Consider the following 26594-nt stretch of genomic DNA (forward strand, 5'->3'; position numbering starts at 1 on the left):
GGGGGGGAAGAAGGTAAGCAATATAAATTAACAGTCACAGCTCATCTAAGTGCAAGGTATAACAAAATATCTTTGCACGCCATATTCAGATATTACAAAGCAAAGCCCGAGATAATTGAATCTATTTGCTTATAAAAAAAAAATCAAATCTGTAAGTCCAAGTAGCAACAATCTCCCATCAAAGTGAATCTGAAGTTTCATAATATTGTATTATTTTACACTCCTCTTCAGTTTTTCGTCTCAGTATTTCTCTGTTTTACACCAAACTCAATCAACAGTCACATAATTATATGCATGCACAAGAGGGAGAGGGAGAGGGAGAGGGAGAGGGAGAGGAAGAAAGACACATTAGTCATCCATGGAAGGTAAGGAAATCCTCATATAGTTACAATAAAATATATAGAAAAAAAACTCTGCACAAATTTACAGCTTAAACTTAATGGAGAAAAACCATCTATACTCACGTTTTCCCTTGATTGAATGCATAGACTGCCTAGTCTTTAGATGAAAGATAAATTCACGCAGTCGAGACATGATTTCTTTTCTAACGTTACCAACACCACCGTTTCGAAATGGAATTGCACTCTTTTGAGGCTCCCAATAATAAGATCGCAACCAATCAAGTGCCTGAAATTGTCAATAGAAAAGAATCCAAATTAATGGTGATATTAAGTTACCCTATTCCACAACAAAGGAAAATTAGAGAAGTTCAAATGAGTTTGTGCAAGTATAATAGCCAAATTGTAGAGATAATAAAGAACAGAGGCAGTCCCATAACTAATACAATTGAATTCCCAGATAATGTTTATGCAAGCAGGATCAATTAGTCTTCAACAGGGTTGCTTGAAAACTATGAAAATCTGCATTGAATATTAAATAGGGCATTGATTTTAAGTATTGACTATAGGGAATTAAATACTGTTGAAACAATTTTGGCAGCACAAAGAGTTATTATTTCCCAAAGCAATCTGAAGCGGATCAAATTGATGGAAGATGACCTGCTGGAGGTGGGTTTCAGATCTAAAAATCAGAGAAGGAAGGTGGAGGTTGATGGGAAGAAAATATAGAAAAGAAAAAGAAAAGGGAAACCTGTTAGCAATGATGCCGCAAGAATGAGAGAGAAGACAGCCGTTGGGGGGAGAGAAAGGAGATCATAGGGGAGAGAGAAAGAGGAAGGAGAGGATATAGCAGATCGTGGGGAGGGTAGAGAGAGAGAGACAACTCCAGGGGGAATAAAGATGGGAGAGAGAGAGATAACAATCTCTTCCAAACAAACTAATTCAATCCTTTACTCAAAACGTGGGTGAAGGCTAGCCTCTTACATGTATTTATAAAACAGAAAAAGACATAAAGTAGAAGACTAACCTACTCAAACAGTTAAATAAAAAAAATAAAGAAATAATAATATAAACTGAATCTAATCACCTCACAGCCGCAAGCTAAAAAGGAGATTCCTAATTTGACTCAATGATTTGTTTAAAAAAAAAATAGAGACCAACTAAAAAGAAACTTCTCCCTATCAAAGACTTAAAAGGGAGAACTCCTAAACTGAGATTAACCAAAGAAAAAAAATATATCCTATGTTTTTACATTATTCCAATGCATCCAAGTTACAAAGTACTAATCAAAGGCCCAAAATAAACATCAAAGTGATCATACTCCTGCATTACAATCAGAAAAAAGAAGGAAGACACTTCGATCTAAAGTTGAAAGTGAGGTATGCATAGTTCAAAATATTGGTCGAAATACCAAAATTTCAACAGTATATCTCGTTTGACCAGGTGACTTGATGGGTTTACCTGGTTTCGGTTAAAATTTTGCTCATAATGATTGAAGCTTCACTCGCATTGGTCGAAATTTAGCTCAAAATGATCAAAATTGTGTAATGCTTACCATTTGTTTTAGTTCTTCATTTCTATTGCATATTTCAATTTTATTTTTTTTTCATTGATGTAATAAGACTAATTTATGTCTTGGTGTGGATGCAATGCATGTAGGACGCTTTGGCTTGACCGATCTATACGGTACAGACAGCCAATACCTTAGTATAGTTTGTCGTTATATGTCTGTGGCTGATTTGTAGTGGTGCGTCAGTTTGACAGCTGGCACTTACTATAATTAGCCATAAACCGTCAATCTTTTTGCATGGATACTTGCGCTCTGCGCAAACATCTTCAATGCGAGGCAATACGGTCTTTTCAAACTCATTATGTCTTGACGCAGGTACAAGCTGTCAAAAAAAAAATACTGGTCAAGTCAAGACGAGTCTACATTGATTCTTTTTTTTGGCTCGTGTTGGAAAATCCATCGATTCCGGTCAAAATAAAAAAGGAACTGAAAAGATAAAATAAAACTCTTGTATGTTAATCCCATTCCCGAATTTCTATTTCTTGACTCTTCCCTATTTCCCTTAATCCAATCTCTATTCCCTAACCCTAACCAAGAGGACTCTCTTGAGGTCGACCCCACCTGCTCAGTCTGAGGTCCAAAGCGGTGAACAGGTGATGTATTACTTTAAAAACTGATCTCCCTAGTTACACGATTTTTCCTAAACCAGCTCAAATCGATTCTCCATATCCCTTTTAAATCAATGTTAAATGACTTGGTTGAATCCAGAAGGCGTAGGAGAATATTACTCTAAAGTTTCAGAGCTATTTGAGTCAGGTTTCAGAAAATTCAGGGGCTGTAGTTCTCTGTCTTTTAACTTGGTTCTACTTCTATGGTTCTATTTCCCCCGTTCTTAACATGTTTTAAATTGAAATTCTGAAACAATACATTTTTACCAACTAGGATCTTTATTTTAGAAGTTAGTGACTAATTTTTTGTTAGTCTAATTCCTTCTCTAGTTCTTTGTAGTTCAATCCAAATGAATGTATGCATTCGAAGGAATCTATCGCAATCGATAGTGTTCTGATGACCAGGTTAATTCAGGTTTTTGACAGGGTGAGTCGAGTCTGAAAACCTGGTTTTCCAACAATGTCCTAATGAGTATTTTTTCTGTCACAATTTATACCATCGTACAAAGGACCTTGCACAATATAAGTTATAAACCCCATCAAGAGCCCACCCTAAAGCCTTATCTCATTAGTTCCAAGCACATGCAGTTCAGGGGTTCTAGAAAGAAATGAGAAGCAAGAACAACCTTTTATAACCAGGATCTTTTAGGAATAATTCGAAGAGAGCTGGGACTGAAGAGATAACAATAAGAGAAAATGATCTCTTTCAATCCAATGATCATATATTTTCTTTACCAAAAAATAAAGCCAATTGTCAGATCACCCATAAATTCAGCTCAAGTGTAGTATCAGTTGAGAGCTATGCACCGATATATTAATCTTGAATATCAGAGGTCTAAAATTATATGAAACCCAGCTGTCAAGTGTCGTCAGGTAGCATATTGGAAAGCTAGCTTTGTGGAATCTATGTGATTCAAATCTTTTTTGGAAGTGCAACGTCAAACCTACTAATGAGTGATAAGAAGCAATTAAGCAAGACCCCGCAGTGGCGGGGGTAAGGCTGCGTACACTATGACCACCTCCCTAGACCCTGTAGATGTGGGAGCCACATGCACTGGGTACGCCCTTTTAAGCAATTAAGCAAGAAGAGTTGATGAAGAAAAATATATGTGATTCAATCTTCATTCGTAAGTCCGAATTTTTTGCTTGTTTAATCATTCTTCCTAGGGAGACTTGGTGGTGGGATGAGGATGTCTAGGCGGCCATTAAGATTAAGAAAGATAGTTTTAAGACTTGGCAAAGGACTTTAAACGTAGAAGATAAAAGAGCTATAATTGCTGCAAAAAACAAAGCTATTTTAAGATTGTGGGGAAAGCAAGGGCTAAGAAAAATGATGGCCTATATAATAATCTAAACACAAAGTAAGGGGGGAAAAACTTCTATAAGATAGCTAAAATGAGAGAGGACGAGTAGAGATTTTGATCATGTTAGATGTATTAAAATGATGATGGTAGAGTTCTAGTAAGAGATGAGGACATTATGAAGAAGTGGGATGAGTATTTATGCGACCTTCTAAAGAGAAACAATTTGAGTTGAAATGGCCAGATAGTTGCATTACTCATCAAGACACCACACATCATAGATATATACAAAAGATTGGTGTGGCTGAAGTTAAATAAGCCTTAAGAAAGATGGAAAATAAGTACGACACCAGGCCCAGATGAGATCCCAATAGAAGTGTGGAAAAACTAAGGATTATGTGGGGTATCTTGGCAAACCAAGTTGTTTAACAAGATTATGAGCACAAGGAAAATGCCAGATGAATGGAGGATAAGCAATGTAGTTCTGGTCCACAAAAATAAAAGTGACATTTAGTGTTGCAATAACTATAGAGGTATAAAATTAATGAGTCACACTATGAAGTTATGGGAGAAGGTTATTGAAGCCCACCTAAGAAGGGAAACTACTATCTCAGAGAACCAATTTGGTTTTATGCCAGGTAGATTCACGACATAAGCTATTTACTTACTCAGGAGGCTCATGGAAAGACTTAGAGTTTACAAGAAGGACCTCCATATGGTCTTTATTGACCAAGAAAAAGCCTATGACAAGGTCCAAAGAGAGTTAATCTGACATGAACTAGAGATAAGAAGGGTGTCCAGTAAATATGTGGAAATAGTTAAAGACAAGTATAAGGGCATGTTGACTTAGTGTGGGAATTGTGGGAGGTCCAAGTAATGAATTCCCAATTACAATTGGGTTACATCAAGGATAAGCTTTAAGCTTTATTTGTTTGCGTTTATCATGACTTAACCAACAACATTCAAGACGAGGTTCCATGGTGTATGCTTTTGCTAGCAATATTGTTTTGGTGGATGAGACAATAGAAACGATTAATCAACCCTGGAATCAAACGGTTTTAAGATAAGTAAAACGAAGATGGAGTATATGGTGTGTAACTTTAGTCACACTAAGACATATATTGAGATGGTGAAATTTGAGGAGAGCGATACAACAAGTGATTATTTTATATATCTGGGGTCAATCATAAACAAGGAAGGTGATACAGAGGACGATGTTTCTTGGAGAATTAAAGTAGGATGGATGAAGTGGAGAGGCACGTTTGAAGTGTTGTGTGACCGGTGTAAAGAAAAATTCTATAAGGTCATAAGACCAGCAATGATGTATGGGGTAGAATATTGGGCAGTCAAGAAGCTTAATATAGATAAGCTAAGTGTAGCAGATATGAGGATGTTGAGATGGATGTGTAGCAAAACTTGGAGGGATAAAGTAAGGAATGGTCGTATTAGAGCTGATTTGGGAGTTTCCCCGATTCAGGACAAGCTCCGAAAAAATCATTTGAGGTGATATGACCATGTTCAATAGAGGCCTTGGGATGCACCAGTAAGGAGTAATCGGATTCAGATTGAAGGATCTAAAGGAGCTAGGGGCAGTGGTTGCTCCCAAACCAAAGGCTTTGAAATGTTTTATTGTAGCCTTCCTCCTAAATCAGGGCTCATATGGGGTCTCGTGCTTATGCGGTCTCAACATACACCTACTCTGGATGTCAACTATTGTATACATTGCTTCCTTTAAGAATCTCTTCCCCAAGTTGCTCTTTGTCAACATGGTTCTAGCCATCTCTTTTACTGTCCTGTTCGGCCTCTTTGCAACATCATTTTGTTGTGGTGTTCTAGCAGCTGAATTTTGTCTTTTAATCCCATGCTCATAACAGTAATTCTTGAAATTATCCCAGATGAACTCACCTCCTTTATCCAGTCCCAGAAACTTGATTTTTCATCCTGTTTCTTTAAACCCGATTTCTAATAATTTTGACTCTCACAAGTGCCTCTGACTTGTGCTTAAAAAACATAACCCGAGTCGCCCTAGTGTAATCATCGATGCAAAGCATAAAATATCTAATGTAAAGCTCAATAGACAAGTCAATCAAGCTCTAAATCTGCAGGATGCTTTATTCAGTGAACATTCACAGTCCAACCAACAGTAGTATAAATTAGACTAAGAAAATATCCAAGTAGGAAACCAGCACAACAATCGATCCCAATAGAGAAAGGTTCTCTGGCTAGATCAGTAAATCGATGACTGGGGCCTAGCAAGGACAATTATGAGTCTCAAACCATCCAAACAATAGGGATTATATCAACTGAAAACATAGGAACCAGAATAAGCCAACAAAATCCGATCGATCTCAGGTCTTGGCTGCAGAAATCACTATAGGACAAAATCTGAGTGATTTTGTATAACTTCAGACCAGGTGATCCGATTTTGTATAACTCCAGACCACATGATCCAATAGGGAGAAATCCTGGACGAGTCTCTCTCTATGTGGAAGGCTCCTTCGATCCAAAGAGCAGCCCAAACCAGTGGTTCACAGGGGCTGTACAGGTACAGTTGCAGTAGGCTAAAAAAACCTTACAGTTGCAGTAGGCTAAAAAACCTTCTTACTCTGGGCAGAATTGAGAAAGAGATGAATTCCAGATACCTGTCAACAATTGCAGCAGTAGCAGTAGATCTTAGAGCAGTGGAAAGAAGAAGAAGATAGCTTGAAGAAGAGGACCCCTTGATCTTCACACCGCAAAGAGTCAGCCAGATCGAACACCAGCTCCACAACCTTGATCAGACACAAGACTAGTTCTCAGCAGAGATATCTATAGCAACAGCCATTGTTGTTTGTGAGTAAAATCCTGGCAGCCTAGTAGGTCTCCTATGCTTTATTTATAATGTTGATGGGGGAGGGAATATAAATTAGAAGGTCTAATACTTAACTAAAATTAGACCTATTACAATACTTACTAAAACTGCAAATTAGTAACCACTGAAATTATAAGCTAGCTGAAAAGGAAACTAGACTACTTTAACAACTAAGACAATTAAATTGGACCAGTCAACGGAACCAAACCAGCTACTAGACCAAGCCCTAGAAGAAAACCCCATCAACTAAAATCGTGGGTTGCTTGGGCAGCCCCTAATTGCCTAGCCGACACCCTTCTTCCATTCCTTTATATGTCCTCATAGCTGCATCAATATCTCTCACCAGAGATGCTCTGAGTCTTCATAGGCCCACACAAGTCTGTGTGCACGAGCTCTAATGGTTTACTAGAGTAGTGCTCCTTTGCCTTATGTGAGACTCTAGTCTACTTCCCCTTCTGGCATTATGAACAAATGTTGTGTAAGGGCTTCTTAATTTTAAGAACATCTTTGTAATGTATATTAGGGACATTTTCGTCTTTTCACTTATACTAGGGCTTCTCTATGTTAATGTATAAATATGAGGCGTAGGGTCTATTTTTGACCTAATCACATATCTCCCTTTCTCTTCAACTCTTGTAGTCTCTCTCTCTCTTGAGTTCTCCCTTCTCCTACAGGTTTGAGAGACTCTCTCATTCTTGTATGGTGTGTGCTGCACCATATAGGCACAACACGCCAATTTGGATAAGCTCATGATGCGGATAGATGCCACATAATCCAAGATCCTAATTTGATGACGGTCATTGATGCGTGCTTAGGAGTTGGAGTCTGACGAAGAAGATGCTCACACGATCCCTAGCACACTGCTAGATCATGCGTCGCTTCACATGTAAGCACCATCTTGATTCTCTGTAACGTGCCCATACTAAAATAGCGTGAAGATTATGAAAAGCGAAATATGGAGCATCCCGCCCATAGATCAAGCCAATTGTATGGTGGACAATCCACCCGCAGTCGTGAGACATGATGATCCATATCTAAGGCTTGGCATCAGTCCCACGCCATGAGAAAATAGTTGATTGTATTCGATGCATCATCGTCATACATACGCCACATCCAATATTCCTTTCGAGAGGCCCTCATGGCTGACACTTCCGCATGACGCAACCGAGCAGATACAAGGGTCAGATTTCCACCTGCCTTCTTCTGTGAAGGAGATTTGACAACTCAAAATTGAGTCAAGGGCTCGTGTCAGCTCATTCTATCACTGGATTCCATTTGGGTCTTGAGCCAATCCAACGAATGATCTTCCTGATGGCTTTCTGGACTCATTTTAAGTCTAAATGAGTCTTTTTTTATTTTGCAGATTTTATCGGGATTCGTACTAGAATCTCATAAACCCCCTTTGGAGAGGAGAATATTAATGGCGTTTACTTAATTGGGAAGGTTTTGATGATTGCCATGAAGTGCAGAGCCTGTAGGAGTTGATTTTTGGGCTTCAAGGACTGGTCGGAGTAGTGATTACCCTTGTGGAGGTAATTTGAGCTAGCAAATCCCCTAATCCTTATCCCAACTTAATGGGGTCGGCTCGATGAATGCCTAGCATGTGTTTATAATATTTTTTGGGGAGGAGGGGATTTGAATTTTATTTCAATGACTGTATGATTTAAGATGGATGTGCGGAAAAACTAGGAAAAATAAAGTAAGGAATGCATTTGAGCCTATTTGGAAGTCGGCCCCGATCAATAATAAGCTCCGAGAAAGCTGCTTTAGATGGTATGGCCATCTTCAATGGAGGCCTGGGGATGCCCCAACAAAGAGTGATTTGATTCTGATTGAAGGAGCTAAAAGAGCTAGGAGCAGACCTAAAATGACCATAGGAGAAGCAGTGAGGAATGACATGCATAGTCTAGGTCTTATCCCAAGTATGACCTCAGATAGAGCCAATTGGAGGGCAATGATCCATGTAGCCGACCCCATCTAGTTGAGATTTTCCTAACTTGTTGGTTCTATGCTCCTTTCCTTTTACTTCATTTTTCATTTTCCAATTTTCATTTCTTTTTTTTTTTCTTGGATCCATGTAGTCAACATCATTAAGTTGGGATAAGGGTGAGTTTGTTGTCGTTGTTGTTGTTGTTAACCAATCAAGATGGGGCTTGTAGCTTTAGACTGTGTAGGAGCATAGTCAGAAGCAGGAGTTGTAACTCCTGGACTGGTGTAGCAATCAAATTGAGAAGTGTATCAAGCAATATAAGAAGCCCAACAGCATTGCTTCGTGGATGTAAGCAACTTGCTAAACCACATATATTAAGCAACTTGCTAAACCACATATATTGGTTGTTGTGCAGATGTGATTGTATATGTGGAGATTTGGAGTGTTGTGTATGCTTTGCAAGATGGGTGTGCACAACCTAGTCTGCCTGCCCACATAGTAATTGCAAGGTGGGTGTGCACACGTCTGTGTGATTGATTCGTAAAATCGGGAATTGCCCAGCCAATCTGTGTGTAGTTGTAGTCAGTGCCAGAAGTGTATTACAGGCTTCAGTGGTCAGTTGGGAAAATATTTTTCAAGACCCTGATTCAACCCCCACCCCCTCTCTCTCAACGTCTATCTAGGAATATCATGTGTTAACAATACCCTGTCCTGCATCAAACTCCCATGAGTTTAAAATGTGAAATTAGTTATCAAGAGTAGAATAGGTGTTCGGAATTCAGATATGACGAGGTAAACCCCACACTTCTTTTAATGTCCAAAATCCAAATGTATACAAGGGGCCTTTTTATAATTACCAATATATTCAACCAAAGCTCCTGAGGCAGATGAAGTAAGAGAAAAGAAAGCTACAACATACAAAACAGGAAAACCCAAAACGATTACAGCAGCAAACAAAGAAACAAACCAATACAAGGCTTTTGACTCCAATAGCCACGCAAATGGAATGAAAGATAAAGTAGATAATTATAGTGGTGCAAAAAAAAAGATAATAAATAAATAACGATATGGTGCAATGTGAATATGAGAATCAAACAAATAAAACTAATCACCAAACAACATGGCTTACCTTCAAAGAGGCTAGACGAACCAGCTGAAGTGAGGGGAGATCACGATGAGAACCCTCTACAGAAATTCAAAGAAATCATAGAATATATCAACAGTTGTTAGCACTAAGGCCAATGTAAAGAAAAATAATCGACAACCCAAAAGACACACGCAGAGTGAGAAAGCATAAGAAAAAGTTCATGAGTACATCAACTGACCATGGCGAATGTCAATCAGCATACGTGGAATACCAATTGCATCAGCCGCCTCAGCAATAGAAATCTGTGTTCTTTTACGTGTTTTCTCAACGACACCATTCACAAGTCTTCGAGGGGAAAAAAAGACACATGTAAGGAGGGCATATGCCTAAATGTGTTCTTTCTACCAAATTCTTCATTATTGTAACATATGGTCATCCCCACAGGCATATTACATACAAGAAAAGTGGCAATTATAGTCAATGTGACCTCAATGTGTAAGCTAGAGATAAGAGGAGAAGAGTCATATTCTAGCATAGATTAGTACCATATAATCATAAAAAATATTGTAACAGTCAAGTAAATAAATTGTAAGAAATTCAGCTCCGAACTTATCAGGACTCAGAAAGGATAACTATAAATTTCACAAATATTTTCCTTTAAATTAAAAGGGTCTATACAAATAGTATCTTGCAACTTGATGTATTTAAAAAGAACAAGAAGGCCAGCAGCAAGCCAGCAAAGCAAGCCAGCAAACTGAACCAAGAATGTACTAATGAGATTAATGTTGAGTACCCAATGGGTTATATGGGCCATAGGATTTATATTTTGGGGGCTTAATATTGTAATGGGAAAAATCTATAAGCCCAAATATTAGGGATTTAATTCCTACGGGATTAAGTAGTTAGTTTCTCTTTGTAATGTTCTAGAATAACTTCTGTTTTGAAGAGAGACTTAAGTTGTAGGGGATCTCCCTCCCATAAATAGGGGTTTCCTATTTTGCTTATTTCATTTAAGTAAAAAATAAAGAGTAGGGGATCATACGAACAACCATTGATTTGAGAAACAGTTTAGCCTTAGCTTGTGAGTTCTATGAGAGATGGAGCATGACTTTGTGGGATTCAAAACTGCTCTATTGTGGGATGCAAGAGGGAAACCTTGGTGGGATGCAAGGCTGGAGTTGGTAGGATTCATTCTCCACAGTTAGGTGAGAGACCTAATAATACAGGAGTAGATTACAAGAAACTACCCCAACAGTTTATAACCCCAAACAATACAAATAGGACCAGGAAACAAAGAAATAAGACCATCGCATAAACCCCCAATGATACAATACCCATACAGGAGCAAAACCAGCCCAAAACCCAACCCAATGGGAGAGAGAAAGACTTGCAATATGGCTGGACAGAGAGAGGTGCGGCCAGGTCTGTAGGGCTCCAATTGAGTTGCACTCTTGGGCGTAGGTAGTCCCTAAGAAGGGTACAAAAACGTAAAAATTAGAAGGATTTCCGACAGTCGGTTGTTGAGATATTTACTTTCTTGAAAATCAGACCTAGGAGAGAGAATTTGTCAGAATTCTACAGGGACAGCAGCTCGTAGCCTTGAATGGTTCTTCCAAGATGAATCGATTGATCCACTAATGATGTGTAACAACCCCTAGCAAGACCAGGCAGATCAAACTTCAGATGGAGGAGATATTGGAGATCGATTGGACTTCAAAACTCCTTGCAGGTGTTGGCCGATCTTGACAGTAATGAACTCTAACAGAATCTGAATTCTTCTTGCAATAAACAATTGATAACAGAAAATGAAAATAGAAAAAAGAAGAATACAATAGATGGGGGGTTGAAAAGGGTGAAAGAGAATAAAGGAATGGATATCTCACCCCTCAGGTTTTGGGCATCACACCCCTCAAAGGTTTAGGCATCTCACCCCTCAATAATAGTTTTTCAACAAAGAGTATTCACTCAATAATTTATTCATTCAAGTCTAAGAAATATCAGTGCATAGGCTCCTCTATTTAAAGAGGGCAGAATTACAATCATACCTTGACTAGGAGCTAGTTTCCAAATGGGACTAGACACTTCTACTACAACTAGGACTTCAAATAGAACTAGGACTAGACTTCCAACTCCAACATGGAGTAGGACTGACTAAATAATAGTCCATATAGGACATTACACTCGATGGGCCCAATGGGCCTTTATTGAATTAAAACAACTTAAATAAAAGCACTAAATATAAATCCCGTTTTCCTACATTCTATTCATATTTTAGACCCATTAAAGTGGCCTATTACGAATAAAACCCATGGAATCAAAGGCCCAATACATACATAACACAACCCAAGGCTTATTTGCAATAAAATAAGCCCAAGTGACTTATCTACATCACCTAACATATCCTTTGATGTAGTGGCGCTACGATGGATCGACCCAAACCCGGTCCAGAACCCAGACCCAAAACCAAATTCAATTTGGGCTCAAAGTTACTGATTTGGGTTCAAGGATATTGGAATATTCTAGGATTTTATTTTATTTGTAATCTATTATTTTAGGTATTTTCCACAAAGGTAGTTTCCTATTTGAGTCCTTATTAGCTTCTAATTTTGTAAGTCTAGATTTTAATAGATTTGAATTTTATTTTATTCTTTGACTTTAATTAGGAAGTTTTTAATTTTAGTTATTATAAATTAAGCATGTAACCCAAGTCAGAAATTATTGAAGAATGAATTAAGTTGTGAAACCCCAGCGTGGCTGCTCTCTCCCCCCCCCCCTTTTCCTTCTTCTTTGAGATTCCCACCCCCCTTTCCTGCGTGTGATTTCCTTTGGTTCTTCCTTCTCTCTTTTATTTCCTCCTCTTCTAGCGAGGCAAACCCCCCCTTCTTCCCTGGCGATTCTTCTTTCCTCTCTTCTTTTCCCTCCAAATTCTGGGCATTTGATCTTCACTCTGAGGTTGTTTAAGCCTTAGAAATTCAGACCTGAATGTGACCTCTTCTGTGAGTTACAAGACTGATTTCAGGACTGATCTCTACTCTACCGCCAGGTTCTGTTTCAGGTTCTTCCCGTGCCCTTCCCGCCTGCAGATCCAAGTATCTATATTGTGGGTTTGATAGAGCCTCTTCTCGAGAATCTTCACCTGAACTTTCAGGCCAAACAGGGGCCGATTGAAAGAGTTCTCTCAAACTGAAGTCTTCGTCTTCTGCTGGAATCCCTAAGCAGTTGAGACGTCTTGAGGTTGAGGACAACGGTTGTCCTTTAATCCCATCTTTATATTTTGATTTCCAAACTACCCCTCAAACCCCTTAACTCTTGTCCTTTAGTATTTTGTCTTTTGTGGTAGTCCTTTCCTCTTTTCATTCCAGATTAATATCTCTCATTTACCCTTTCATTTACACCCTGCCACTAAGTATTTGTCATTCCAAGATTAACCCCCCCTCCCCTTACATACGCTACTCTCTTCTTCTAAAGTGGGGATCCAAGAAGTCTTTAGGGTATTTGTCTTTTGTGTAAAAGTTCTTTTGTTTTACCTCCGTATTAATGACCCTCTCTTTCCCCTCTTTATTACAGCCTGCCATTGAGTCTTGCCCCTTCCTAATTTACCCCTAGCAAATAAATCAAAACCCTCCCATAACCTTTGACCTTTTAATTACCAAATTACCACTGTTTATAGTCTTAGGCTCCTAAGCATTTAAGTGGGCCCACATCCATCCCAGTTGGATCTTTTGGGCCCCGCATTATCCTTTCTTCTATTCTTCTACCTTCTATCCTTTTCTTCTTCTTTTATCCTTCCTTGTCGATTGAGGTATTACATTGTTTCTGTTTCCGATTAGTCACAAATCACACATTGCCATTGAATCTTACTTTTATGTGTAGTGTTAGTTCTGAAGTCCCACCATCAGTAAGTTTTGTTCTCAACCAAACTATCAATTTCAGGAGGTCATTGATATTCTGTTCTAAATTCCCTGTACTGGTGCTAACGCAATGTTTGACTCCAGTTGCTGATCCTGATCTGCTTTCTATTTCTGTAATCTATTTTCAGTTAAGTTTCTAATTTCATTAGTTGCTATTTTCTGTCAAGCTTTAGTTTCTAATTCCAGCATCAGTTTCTATTCTCTGGAAGTATCTATATATTTCGTTTCTGAGTTTTGAGATCTGTTGCTAATTTCAACTGCTTTAAATCAGCTTTTTGGTACTTTCTATTTTCATATCAGTGCCTTAAACTCCAAATCCAGCTGTTGGATCTAGACCAGGTTTTGAGGGTTTGTTCACCACCTTAACTGAGACACCTGGCCGGAGTTCTGTTCTCATTAGGTTGACCTGCTGTGAGATATAGAAAACCTCTCAATTCTGGTTCACCATAGCCCTGCAATTCTGGTTTCTATTAGGAATCCTTATCACTACTACCTTTGGCTGGTTCAACATAGCCCTTTTAAGTATTTCTACTTTCGGTTTTAAGTAGATACTACTTAGATCTTAGACTATATTTCCTTTTATTTAAGTTTCTTATTGTACAAGGCTCCCACTATATGTGTGGGCCTCCTTTATTTATTTTCTATTTTCTGTTAGTATTCTACACGCATCTATATATTGCAAAGGTCATTGTGCCTACACCCACGATTTTGAGAGAGGAATAAAGCTTGGTTTGTGTGCCATAGTTGCCGTGTGATGCAGTTGAGAGGTGTGAAGCCTTTGTGGTTAGAGAGAAATTGACTAAGGCCATAAGTGAGAAGTCTTGGTCATATATCCCCTTCATTCCCCTTTCCTTCTATCCTTTCTCTCCTCGGTTTCTATTTTTTCAACGTTACTACAAGGTCTGATTGGTGCCGCATCGATCCACCCACACAACCCTGTTACTATTGCTGTTTGATCACTTGAAGAGGTGTTCCATCAATCCACTGACAGAAGCTGAGATAAAAGTCGTGATCCATCTCTGCAGTACTGTATGTTGGACTTCTACAGCAGCAAGTTATAAACCATTAACTCTTGATCTGCCAATAGTTTTGCTTGGTGTTTTGAGAGCAAAGTCTCCCAATTGGATCCTTCCCTCAATATCAGTCAGCCACATCCAATGGTTGGATCTGCTATGGTCTGTAAGTTACCATTTTCTTCCATGGTTTCTAATTTCATCATCAGCTGCTGCACCACCTTCCAGCCATAAGAGTTGGGTGACTTTGTAGAAGTGTTAGGATACACACTACCCATTCCATCACTAGGAATTGTGTCCCCATCTATCGCTTCCATCAGCTGGTTGCTATAGCTTTATTATTTTAGTACCTAGTTGCTGTTTTTGGTTTGGGCTTGTAATCTGTGATATTATAATCAGTTGGCTGTGATAATTTAGGGTTCTTCTATTGTGTTAAAGACCTGTAAATGATATCAGTTTAAGGGTATTCTATCCTAGGATTTGCGAGTTTTACATGGTTACTAATTATGTACAACAAATTGCTATTTACTTTGATCTGATGTAATTGTCAATCCAACTGTTGGAATGGTACCATCTTTGGGGGTACAATACTGTTGCTGTGTCCTTATTGTTGACCGAACTTTAGGTCTAATCCAAACCCTATTATGGTGGTTAGCATGCCCTCTATATTGCTATACAACAAACAGTTACCAACAGTCCTACTTGTGGGTTGGGAATCTGTTTGCTATTTCGTGAGCATAGCCCCATTGAAAATTAGAAGAAAACAAATTAATCAAGTCCAGGGCATGCTGAAACCTGGGATGAATCTTGTAACAATCACCTGTTGTAGAGCGAAAAATATTGAAGGAAAAATTAGGCACCCTCCCAAACATAAAGCTTCGTCCCACCATTTTTTTTAATAATAGTGATTTTGTACCATTGTTTCACATAGAAAATCTATGTGAATTCAATCTATGATTGCTGGTGAAGGCTCAGAGATTTTTATTCAAGCCATACAAAATTTAAATTTCATTAGTCAGTACATTTTTAATATAATTAGTGTCATCCTAATTAGGCCACATAAGGATAATAACTCGGAGACAAAAGATCGTACATGTGTAAGTATTAAAAACCCATAAGGTACTCAGGAATGATATTCACCAAAACAACCTCACCTCATGTTAGCCATGCAATATAGCATAGCCAGCATTTCCTCTGATTCCAAAACATCATTAGTGCGACCCTCCCTGCATCCAACCAAGACAAAGATGAAAAATAGCAATCAGACAGCAACCAATTACGATTTAGTACTCTCATCACAAAGTTAGTTAAAGAATTCTATTTTCTTTCTAGAATTATTAAACACTCCCACCATTAAAACCAAAGACATATCTAGTAAATAACATAAACCCCATATTTGTTGTAAGAAAGAATGTCAGAAAATTCGAACAAAATATTGATAAGGCCAATTGCATCTGCAATGGCTATTCCATTTTTTAATGACACAGTTTTGACAATAATAAAAGAGAGCATTAAGAAACATAGAGAAAGAGTAGCAAACCCAAAATTATAGACACCATGAAAATTAGAAGAAAAAAGAACTAGAAATGACAAAAGATGGGTACCCAAAAAAAGGATCTTTCTGCTGAATTTCAACTATAGAGGCCGTAACATCAACCGCAACTGGAAGACAACCTCTGCTTCGCCACGCGGATACCTGAAACCACTCACAAATTAGTGTTCAAATTCAAATTTATTCCCTTTCTTAACATAGGGTTTTGTGCATTACTCTTCTAAGAGCCGCAGCAATAGAGTCTGGAGAAGACGAGAATAGAGATTCTCTGACGAAGTTCCATTCATCCCAGCTTAACCATGGAACCAGCTTGTAACTGCAGGAATTGTCATCTTCCCCTTCTTTTTTCTGCTGAAACCCTAGGAAAGTCTCCATGAATTTAGTTGAACTCTGTAAAGCAAAAACCCTAGCTTCAGAAAACCTGTTTTGCACCAGGAGGGTGTGTACGATGCAACATGAATGGATGAAAACTATCAAAGAAAGGGATGCCAACTGTGCATTCCTTTGGGGATCATTGGTCCACATCACAATTGGAATGGGACCCACGCAAGAGGACAAACCAGGATACAATTGGTATAATTTCTAATTTCTGATTGGAGTGGCAGTTCATTCAGGCTACATTTGGTAGCATTTATGTTCTGCATAAATGTTTTTCAAGTCAGAAATTTATTTATTTATTTATTTAGTTTTTTGTTTCTGTTTCTGTTTCTGTTCGAGTACTTTTGTAGGGAAGAGATGTGTTTGGTGACGCCAAGTAAAAAGTATTTTTGACTCAGAAAAAAGTGAAAACGCGTTTGAAAGAGCATAATACAAAAGTTCCTATGCCACTTCTACAAAAAACTGTGTTAAACCAACCATGCTGTCCACAAGTGATCCAAGTAGGATTTTTGAAGTGCATTGTAAAATTTCTGTCATGCCATCTATACTGGCTATGTGGCAAGTTCATAACATCAAATATTTACAAAAAAGATATCCTTGACCAATATTTATTTTTCTTGTACATATTAAACCAACCATGTTGCTGTCTACGAGGGATCTAAGTAGGATTTCTAAGTGAATCACAAAGTTTCTGTTCATTCCTTAGATACTGAAACCTAAAGATGTTAAAGTCCACAAAGAAGAACTTATAAAACTGCAATCCCCACTTTGATCTATAGTACAAAAAAAAAATTCAGTGTTCCACTTAAGGACAATGTCAAAAACACATTCCCTTTTTCCAAGTTGGCAGTGAAAAATTAAGGTTTCCTGTTGAATTAATGTCATGGTCCAAGCGATTAGCTAAAATTTCATGTGCTTGGACTTCATGCTTGGTGGTTCTAGTAGGATGTCATGGCTGGTAACTTGGACAACATAATACCATAAATATCAGCCCAATTGTATGTTACTTAGGTCAGGTCAAAGTTAATCAGGTTGAAAATGCAGTCTTGGAAGTTAGAACTGTCAAATGGCGTAATTATTAGTGCAAAGGGGGTTAGTTTGAGTAGCTGGGAAGTTTAAAATTCCAAACCCAATCAATTTCTTGATCAGTTCAGGAATCAGGAATTTTCAATCTAAACATGAGAAGAAAACTGAGCAAGTCTGAAGGTGCCAACCAAACCTAGGAAATGATCCAATTGGTTCTCATTCTAGTCCTCCTCTTAGGAATCAACATTGCTTCTTTCATTATATCAATCAAAAGCAAAATAAGGTGATGAGTGATGATAGGATTTTACTACAATGACATTGTTAGCTTAAAAGTCAGTCCATACAAGGATAATAACACATCCTATTTTATCTAGTCCTTAAATAATATGTTTTCTTCTATCAGTCCAATAAGGCTTGAATCAAAAGAAACAAGTAACAGCACACAACTGTAACTTTTAAGATCATACCAACGACCCCTGTCCCACAAAACATTAAAAAGAAAGAAAAAAAAAAAAAAAACAAACAAACAAACACCAGAAAAACTATATAAGGGTCTCTGTGGTATCTTTTTTTTTTTTTGGATGAATAAAGAAATTCATTACCAAGAAGGAATAAAAGCGGGGGGGGGGGGGAAGAGGAATATACAACACCTAACGGCAAGGAAAACAAAAACTGCAAAACATAATAAGGTACGCTACAAATGGGGCAGTCAATATGGAAAACGGTGGACCCCAATATGTAACGATGAGATTATTCTTGGGGGAACTCGCAACCGGGAGGGCAGGAATAAGGGAGAGTTTGGAGGAGACCTCAAAATAGATGGCATTCCAAAGCTTGTCGAAAAACCTAGAGTTGGAAGTTCATCCACGGAGATTTCGCTCCATCCAAATGTGGTTAATAGCCGCCACAAAGGCATTTTCCAGCAGTGTCGCAAACGGTCTTGCCTGCAAAGGTTATGTCGATCCAAACCCATTCTCTAGAGAGGGAAAGGGGGGATCTCCTAGAAAGCCAACAGTGAGCAAGGACTATTTTCCAGACAGAGGAGGAAAAGGGGCAGTCAAAAAAGAGGTGGTTAATATCTTCAGATCCATTCCAACAGAGACAGCAAGCGTGGCATATGACAATGGATAAGGAAAGCTTGGCTGGGGAGACAGCTGAAGAGGGCTTTTTGATTTTGTTTTTCTGACACAAAAACGTTTTCGTGTTTGTTTGTATCATTTATGGACCCTATTTCTATTTAAAAAAAAAAAATTCAGTAGAATACAAAATCCAAAATGAGGTCAAGGCCTATTTTTGTATTCTGGCCAAAAACCATTTCCCTCCCATTATGTGCTAAGCCTTAATGAGCTTATGAAATCCTTCATTGTCTTCTTCATTTGAGGTTTTGCAGCCAGGCGGGGGTTGAAAGCTGAAGATGGAATCTGAAGAGAGCTGGGATCGAGAGACAGGAAGCCAAGCTCCTGTAAGCCACCAGGCCTACGCAATTGGTTAACTTCTTTGGGACGCCAGCGGCTTTGAACCTCCGGTCCAAGTGCTACGGGGATTTCTGCATCAAAGAGCAGCAAGAGGCTTCTGCCAAAGTTTCCATCAAGAACTACTAGATGTTCAGTTCGCCCATTACTAGTTGGTCCATTCAGTTCATTGTTTCATTACATTCAGAGTGTTGAATGTAACGGGTCCTTAATTTTATTTGTAACCATATGAGATTTTGATTTTATTGATTCGACCTATTTGCAAATTAATTCACTATAGGAATCAGGACTAATAGCTTGGTTACAGGACTTGAAAGATCATTCAGATGAATACTAAAAAAAATATGACCATAACTAAGGTTTTGTCACACAGCGCAAGGTCTCCTTACATAGATCGGGGAAGAAACAGGAACAGAAACAATGAGAATATTTTCTATTCTGAGTAAGGATGACCGACCTGCTTGCTTCATTTGTTCAAAGTTTGGGAGCCAAATCTGAAACTTTTGGGCTGGAATGACCAAAATAAATCCTACTGATCATGAGTTTGGCCTCAACGCATCCATCTGAATTGGGTCAAATGTGGGGCTCAACTTAGAACAGATGATTTCCCTTTGATATGATATCATTACAAAGAGACATAGTATTCCTTCTTTGACTCCTCCATCATCGTCATCATCTTCATTGTCACTGTTCGAGTGTTCCTCTGCCTTTAATTCCACAGAAACTGGGGTTGTCAGGATTGAATCAGGCGTGAAAAAGAGGTGTGTAAGCAGTAAGAAACGAGTCAGGATGCTGGTAGTTCAATGCAGTATCATCAAGGAAATGGCTCGGCTAGGTTAAGACGGTTCATGGAAAGAACAAGTTCAAAATCATGATCAATCCCTTTTTCAAATCCTGCTGCAACCGCATGGGCCCTTCCTGCATGTTACAAATGACCCACAAAGAAGAAGATACCTAAAAAGCCATGGTGCTAATACCTAAAGCAGTGAACCAGACACCTACTACACGCCAAGCAGCTAGGAAGATTGCAGGTGTGGCAGTATTTTCTGCTCAGATCACCGATACCCAGAGGTGCATGCATGCGCGTTCGATTTCAAGTCCATGGGTCAGGGCGCCATCGCCAAGGCCAATCCCATTGTGAAAGCTGACAAGGTTTGGAGATTCTGAAACTTACCCTTATGAGTATGACTCATCCCTTCCTGTTAGGTGTTGTCCTTTTAAGTTTTGAGTCATGTTCTTTCCTTTGGTTGGTTCATGTTCTTTGCAAAATATAAAGGTTTCGTTGCTGTGGTGTGCTGTGTTTGGGTGTTGGGACTCTTTTTGAGATTTTTTTTTTTTTTTTTTTGGGGGGGGGGGGGCTTGGGAGGGGAATTGGGAATGGGGAATGGGGAATTGGCAGCTCAGCTGCATCAGAGGAATCCTTCCAGATTGGTTCAGTGGGTAAAGTGGATTACATAATGGAGTGGATGGTGGAGTTGTTTGCACTCTGCAGTTCACACACACACACACACGAAAAAAATCACTGGTTTCTTTCACAAAGCTCTGGAAAGAGAAGGATTCGTTGTGTTTATAGAGGTGCGTTGCAGGGTTGAACAAGGAGATGGGTTGCAGGTTCTCAAAGAGAATTGGGAGAGTTGGGCAAGTCGAAATTATTCTTCTGTACATTAGCATACCAAACCTATTTCACATTCTACAATCTATTATGTCAAATAATAACCAAATGACTTTTATGTCTAGGTCGAAAATAATTTTCATTACTGCTTTTTGTTTAAAATAGGTCGTAAACAAAAACAAAAATGATACCAAAGAGTGCCTAAGTAACAAAAGAACAAAAAACAGGCAAATATAAGAGAAGAAAAACTAATCATATAAAATGACATGAAGAATCGCAGAAACCAATCACAGACTAGTCAACTTGTACATCTCCACAGTTACCCAGTGGCAATAGGACAAGGAAATAGTAAGGAGAACATCATTCCCACAATTAAACATTTCATTCCCAAAACAGGAAAGAAAAAAAAAAGTCCCTACAGTGGAACTTGTCATCAGAAAATCACATACATCAGGACACTAGGACTACTCAGCAAACAAGCCACAATATACAAGCTTTCTCCTCCACAAAATAACAGAGCATGCTACTATAGAAATACGATCACCTCACAAAAAATGGAAACCCAAGATCAATGTAGAGAATATCAGCTCTGACATCCTCTTAATTGCCAATAGCCAAGTATCCCCCTCTTCCCAAACAATGTCTAAGGAGAAAAAACAATCTATCAACACTTCACACCAAGATCCCTCTCAAGAAGCAACTTACAAAGTTACATACTCAGAAAATTACCAAGAATAAGAAAAGAGGAAAGAACTTTCAGGCCAATCGTAGGTTTCACCATCGAAAGAACAAAAACCCACTAAATATCTATACTCATTGAACTAAATTTAATAACCCAATACCAATTGCTCCATCATCAATTCATAACTATATTATCCCTGGATGTCATGCTCACCTAGTTGTATGAATTTCAATAAGAGAACACCTGGATTACAGATGTTAGAATGGGAAACACAGATTCATCTGTACAAGATTCATCAATATTTCTGCAACAATTCTAACACATCCTATTTTATCTAATCCTTAAATGATATGTTTTCTAGAAACCTAACCATTTCCCGAAGTGTTGTTAGAGTCAAACCATAAATCCTAATCAAGTGAACATGGGAGTGATTCACTCCAAGCGTTTCACTAATTACTAGAAAAAAACCATTCAACACCTCAATGACAAACACAAGAACCATCATATAAAAGAACAATGGCACCATAATTTTACACCTTACCATTTGGAATAAAAATAAGCTGAATATAACTTTGAAAAGTTTCTTCAGCATTATATTCTACACGTCACACCAGGAAAAAAATTTACACCAAAAGCACTGAATTCAATATGCATACATCAGTTCCCCGCAACCCAGGACTCCATTAAGCAAATAAAAATGTCGTTCACTGAAACACAGAAAGACAATGTTTTTCCAACTTTCTGTAAACAGACTCACACAAACTTTCTTCGAACAAATAGCTGTTGGCCTGTTGCCAAGTTAAATAAAAATAAATAAATTAATTAATTAATTAAAAAAAAAAAAAAAGCCCTATAACAATTTACTTGAAGTTGACAAATCTTTATCACACCTTCTTCCAATGGTTTTTTGGAGGATTATGGGGTAGGATAGTTTTGGTGATTCAGACGAGCTTAGTCGGATGTGTTTATGCATGGAACAGCTTTGAATTTTAACGGGAGGGCAGGGAAACAACTGAAAATACTATAAAGTCAGGCACTCAAGAGTTAAAGACTGCAATCAACAGCTAAAAAGAGTGGGATTTCATTGACTTCTATTCATAAATAGTTTCTGCAACAGAGCTTTTATGAAGTTTGATGGACTGTTGCGAGGTTGCATTGTCCTTGTTCGTATTTGATCATTCTGGACCACATAGGCTGTCTGGTGAGAAGTTTCTTGGTGAGGTTGCAAGGGTCTCTTTCTCCTATCTTCCAACCCACCAGTATATATTCCCTTCAACCAAGTAGGGAGCCTGGTGCCCCACTGAAATGGGGGTGAGATGGGGTGAAGCAGGGAATTGGGGTGGGGGAGTTACAGAGCTTCAGTATGGGATTGGGTGGAGTGGAGTGGAGTGGAGTGGAGTGGAGTGGGGTGGGGTGGGGTGGGGTGGGGTGGGGTGGGGTGGGGGAAACGAAAGAGACAAGAGAGATGGGGCAGACGGGGCAGTTGTAGAGGGCGAGGGCAGGGCAGCGCACTCTGCTCAGAAAATAACTGTGAGGAATAGGAGTTGGGTCTCTCACAACGTTGTTCCTTTTTTTTCCTTTTTCCTCCCTATTTGTTTCTAAAAAAATAAATAGGGCTTCGAAATCTACTATTTGCTGCACCACCGGAGAAATCCATGGCAATGGCTTCCCTTTCGAAACCCAGACTCAGATTGGGGAAGACGACATGAAGAGAGAGAGAGAGAGAGAGAGAGGTGTACATACCAAAGGAAGGTTGACTGCTCTCGAGGAAAACAAATGCTCCTTTCAATGGCGACCCTGGGGAAGAACCATGTCAATGGCTGTGACTTGTGAAGTCGAATAAATTGAGTAAAAGAGAGACTTGAGACTTGAAATCCAGAGTTTAAACGGGTCAGTCGTAAATTATATATATATATATATATATAATGTGTGTCTGTTCGTAACCAAGCAGGTTACAAACATTCCACCAAAAAACGAAGCAGGTTACAAACAGATTTTGTAACTGGAGTTTTTCACCCTCCATATGATGACATGGCATAATAATAAAAGCTCTACCAATGTGATTTCGCAATGGAAAGGAAAGTGAGGTCTCACTGTTGGAAGTTGGAACCAACGATACCGGAGGGGAGCTGGAAGCCTGGAACTGGTGGGGGCGGGGAATCTTGGTTGAGCTATTGTCGCAGCTCCTCCAACCCAACCGAACCTCCATAGAAGATGGCTTCCATGGTGCCAAGCCCAGAAAACTCAATTGCCTCACCCGGGCCAACTTTGACAACAGTGAATAAATGGTTTAATTAAGATAAAATAAGGAGAAATTTCAGTGAACGCTAATAAATTGTCATATCAAGAGAATACATGACTTAAGCAGAGAATGTTAATTTCAACAACAATAAGGTAAATAAACAAGACAGGAAACAAAAACACAAACACAGCAAGATTAATGGGGTCTACTAGTGTGCTAACATAAACTCGATCATATTGATGATTTTCAAAAAAGAACATAAATCACTAGAAAATTCTTGAAAGCATAAGTAATCAACTCCAATCAACATCCTAAATAAATTTTATCTTATCAAATAGTGATTGCCCACAACCTAGCCTTAAGTTCTCATTGATAGATGTACTGTTTAACGTTGTTCTCATGATTGCTAGTCAATCAGAAGCATAAACTGATGTTTCTAGCCTACAATACAATACCGTAAGACCTTTGATATTCAGCACCCTCCCTTCTCCACCCCCCCCCCGGCGGGCGGGTCAAAGGAGACATTGCCTCAGGCTCGAAAAGGAAGAAGCAGGATGCACCCACTCATCTTCTGTCTCTAAAACAAATCATCTTAAACCCACATTGGAGCCAAGGTCACAAGACCCCAACTTGATTGCAACATTTACTGAGGAGAGAGAGAGAGAGAGAGAGAGAGAGAGAGAGAGATACCACTCGATGGCCGAATGGAGGAGAAGAACAAGGCCGCTGCAAATGCCTTCCCGCCGCTGTAATCGCCCTTGATGGGAAGAGAAACGGAGAAGAGGAAGGGAGCAAGGGGCGGATTTAGGGTTTTCTCCTCCGCTGCTCGCCCTTGATCGCCGACCGCCGGGAACATACACGGAGAAGAATTGAAGAACGAGAGCTGCGCAGTCACGGTTTTCAGTTTGGCTCGAGGGGTTAGGATTTGGGGTTAATGGGTTGTTTCATATATTTATTTATTTTTTTTTTTTTTGAAAGAAACGTTAATACGTATTATTCACGTATAATACTTTAACCCTTAAAATACACAAATAAATCCGAATCTTTCGTTCTATGTGGCTAAGTATGGTTTTTTTTTTAATTAAAACATTCTGATATGCATATGATATATGTATTTACCATGGGACAGTGCAATGTCAAGTAGAGGCATTTGGGTGGGGCAACGCCATCTTTTCACACTCACAAGTATCTAGGTGTAAGAACACACAAAGCATAGTTTGTATGTTCAATAATGGACTTAACGGGAAAAAAGAGTTTGGGAATAGATACATTCATACATATGGCAATTGAACAGGGCAAATGGTAATAATATTTTTTAAAAATTTGGCATAATAAAACACATGTGGCAATGATATGGTACGAGTTTATTGTGGCCATTCTATAAACAAAAATATGGATATATTGACAATGAACATATATGTGCTTAGGATTTTAAGCCGAAAAAAAAAAACTTAAAAGACCCTCTTTATGATTTATTGAAATAAATATTAGGTCAAAAATGCATTTAAGGAGTATTCCCGCATCCCTCTTTAAGTTTGGATTTTCAATTAGAAGGGATTTTGTGTTTTGATTTTTTTTTATTTAAAAAAAATACTGTTAAAATGAATAATATGGGAAAGATATGAAAAATATGTTTTTAATTTGGCATCCCTTAATAAACATGTATTTTTTCGTATATGATGTTTAATATATTAAAAAAAATTCTACAATTAAACGATGAAATACGGTGAAAATAGGTACTCAATACATGTATTTATTAACTATGCACACAAGTGGGCAGTTTTTTTTTTTTTTTTTTTGGAAGTGTTTCCTATCAAGGAGTACTAGCATAGAGCATGGCCTACATTGGCGCTCCCATTGCCTCTCTTTCTTTCGTCCTCAATAAAGGATAGTGATACCATTTCATAGGAGTGGAAGAAGGAGATAGACACATGGGAGCATAGGTACAGGACATTCTCCCAGATATAAAACATTTCCTTTTTTAAGGAGAGAGTTACCTGAAAGGTAGTGTACCCATGTGCCAGCGTAGACCAATAGAATTGCATATAGAAGTATCAACATGAGTAGAATTTATATTTTCATGAGGGGTATGGTGGTCATTTTACCCCACTCAGCCCCTCAGGATTTCTACTTCAGTTATCCCATATGTCATATTCAGTTTAGAATAATAAAATAATGAATTGAAAGGCCATGTTGGCGCTAGTACATATTAATGCGTAAGCCAATGAGAGGGCATGTGAGAACATCTTCAACGCCTTGCAGGGTGGGGACAACATGGTCTTTCTACACCTACTGTGGTTAGACATAGATACACGTAAACGGGTAGCATTCTTTCTCCCTTGTTTTTTTTAGGGAAAAAGGATTGTTTGCGTTCTCATGCCCAGATAAGGTCAAGTATGAAACTGGTTACCATCTATGCTTGGGTCCATCAGAACCTATAAATTGAAATCAATAAAGAAGTAGCAAATATCTGTCCAAGATTTATTAATTTTGTTGAGTTTTTTATTCAACAAACTTTGGATTTTCCTACCAGATGTACATTTCATTGATTTTGGTAAAAAAACATAAGAAGAAGAAGAAGAGAGAGAGAGAGAGAGAGAGAGAGAGAGAGAGAGAGAGAGAGAGAGAGTAATGAGCTAATCAAAAAGGGCTGCAAGAACCGGCTAAAATTGGGGTATGGATTGGACTCAGCCAATTCTTCTTCGAATTAGGTGATCCACCCGATCTTATTCCGATTACGAAAACCATGGAGAAGAAAGATTCCTCTACGCAATTCAAAAGAGGCAGGAGTCGGCTAAAATCAAGATTGGAATTAGACCGCACTTGGCGGATTCTAATTTGGACTGGGTGATCTAACCTTTCTGATTTTGATAACGAAAATCATGGAGCGAAAAGATTCCTCTACTTTTTCAACTATAGTGATCGATATATGACATTCCCTATTTCGAAGAAGGGGATGGCCATGTTGAGGTGGCATGTTTAATGGAGGCTTATGGAGACTTATGGATATTACAGTAAGGG

General features: G+C 38.6%; 1 protein-coding gene across 3 annotated transcripts in view; it reads right to left on the reverse strand.

The window, feature by feature from the left end:
• The window catches only part of LOC122065099, a 33611-nt gene extending 9128 nt beyond the window's left edge, over positions 1–24483 (reverse strand). Inside the window, exons 1-9 of one of the 3 annotated variants that reach the window (XM_042628900.1) lie at positions 24264–24483; positions 23426–23597; positions 23075–23128; positions 16378–16551; positions 16214–16305; positions 15764–15835; positions 9924–10030; positions 9728–9783; positions 465–627 (exon numbers count right to left, since the gene is read on the reverse strand). In XM_042628900.1, the coding sequence (XP_042484834.1) occupies positions 465–627; positions 9728–9783; positions 9924–10030; positions 15764–15835; positions 16214–16305; positions 16378–16536 (649 nt within the window). In that variant the 5' untranslated portion in view covers positions 16537–16551; positions 23075–23128; positions 23426–23597; positions 24264–24483. The remainder of the gene's footprint in view (positions 1–464; positions 628–9727; positions 9784–9923; positions 10031–15763; positions 15836–16213; positions 16306–16377; positions 16552–23074; positions 23129–23425; positions 23598–24263) is intronic. The other 2 variants (XM_042628901.1, XM_042628899.1) reach the window with 2 other exon arrangements.
• Positions 24484–26594: the final 2111 nt, after the last annotated feature.

The sequence above is a fragment of the Macadamia integrifolia genome, unplaced genomic scaffold (genome assembly GCF_013358625.1).
Source record: "Macadamia integrifolia cultivar HAES 741 unplaced genomic scaffold, SCU_Mint_v3 scaffold188, whole genome shotgun sequence".
Classification (NCBI taxonomy): domain Eukaryota; kingdom Viridiplantae; phylum Streptophyta; class Magnoliopsida; order Proteales; family Proteaceae; genus Macadamia; species Macadamia integrifolia.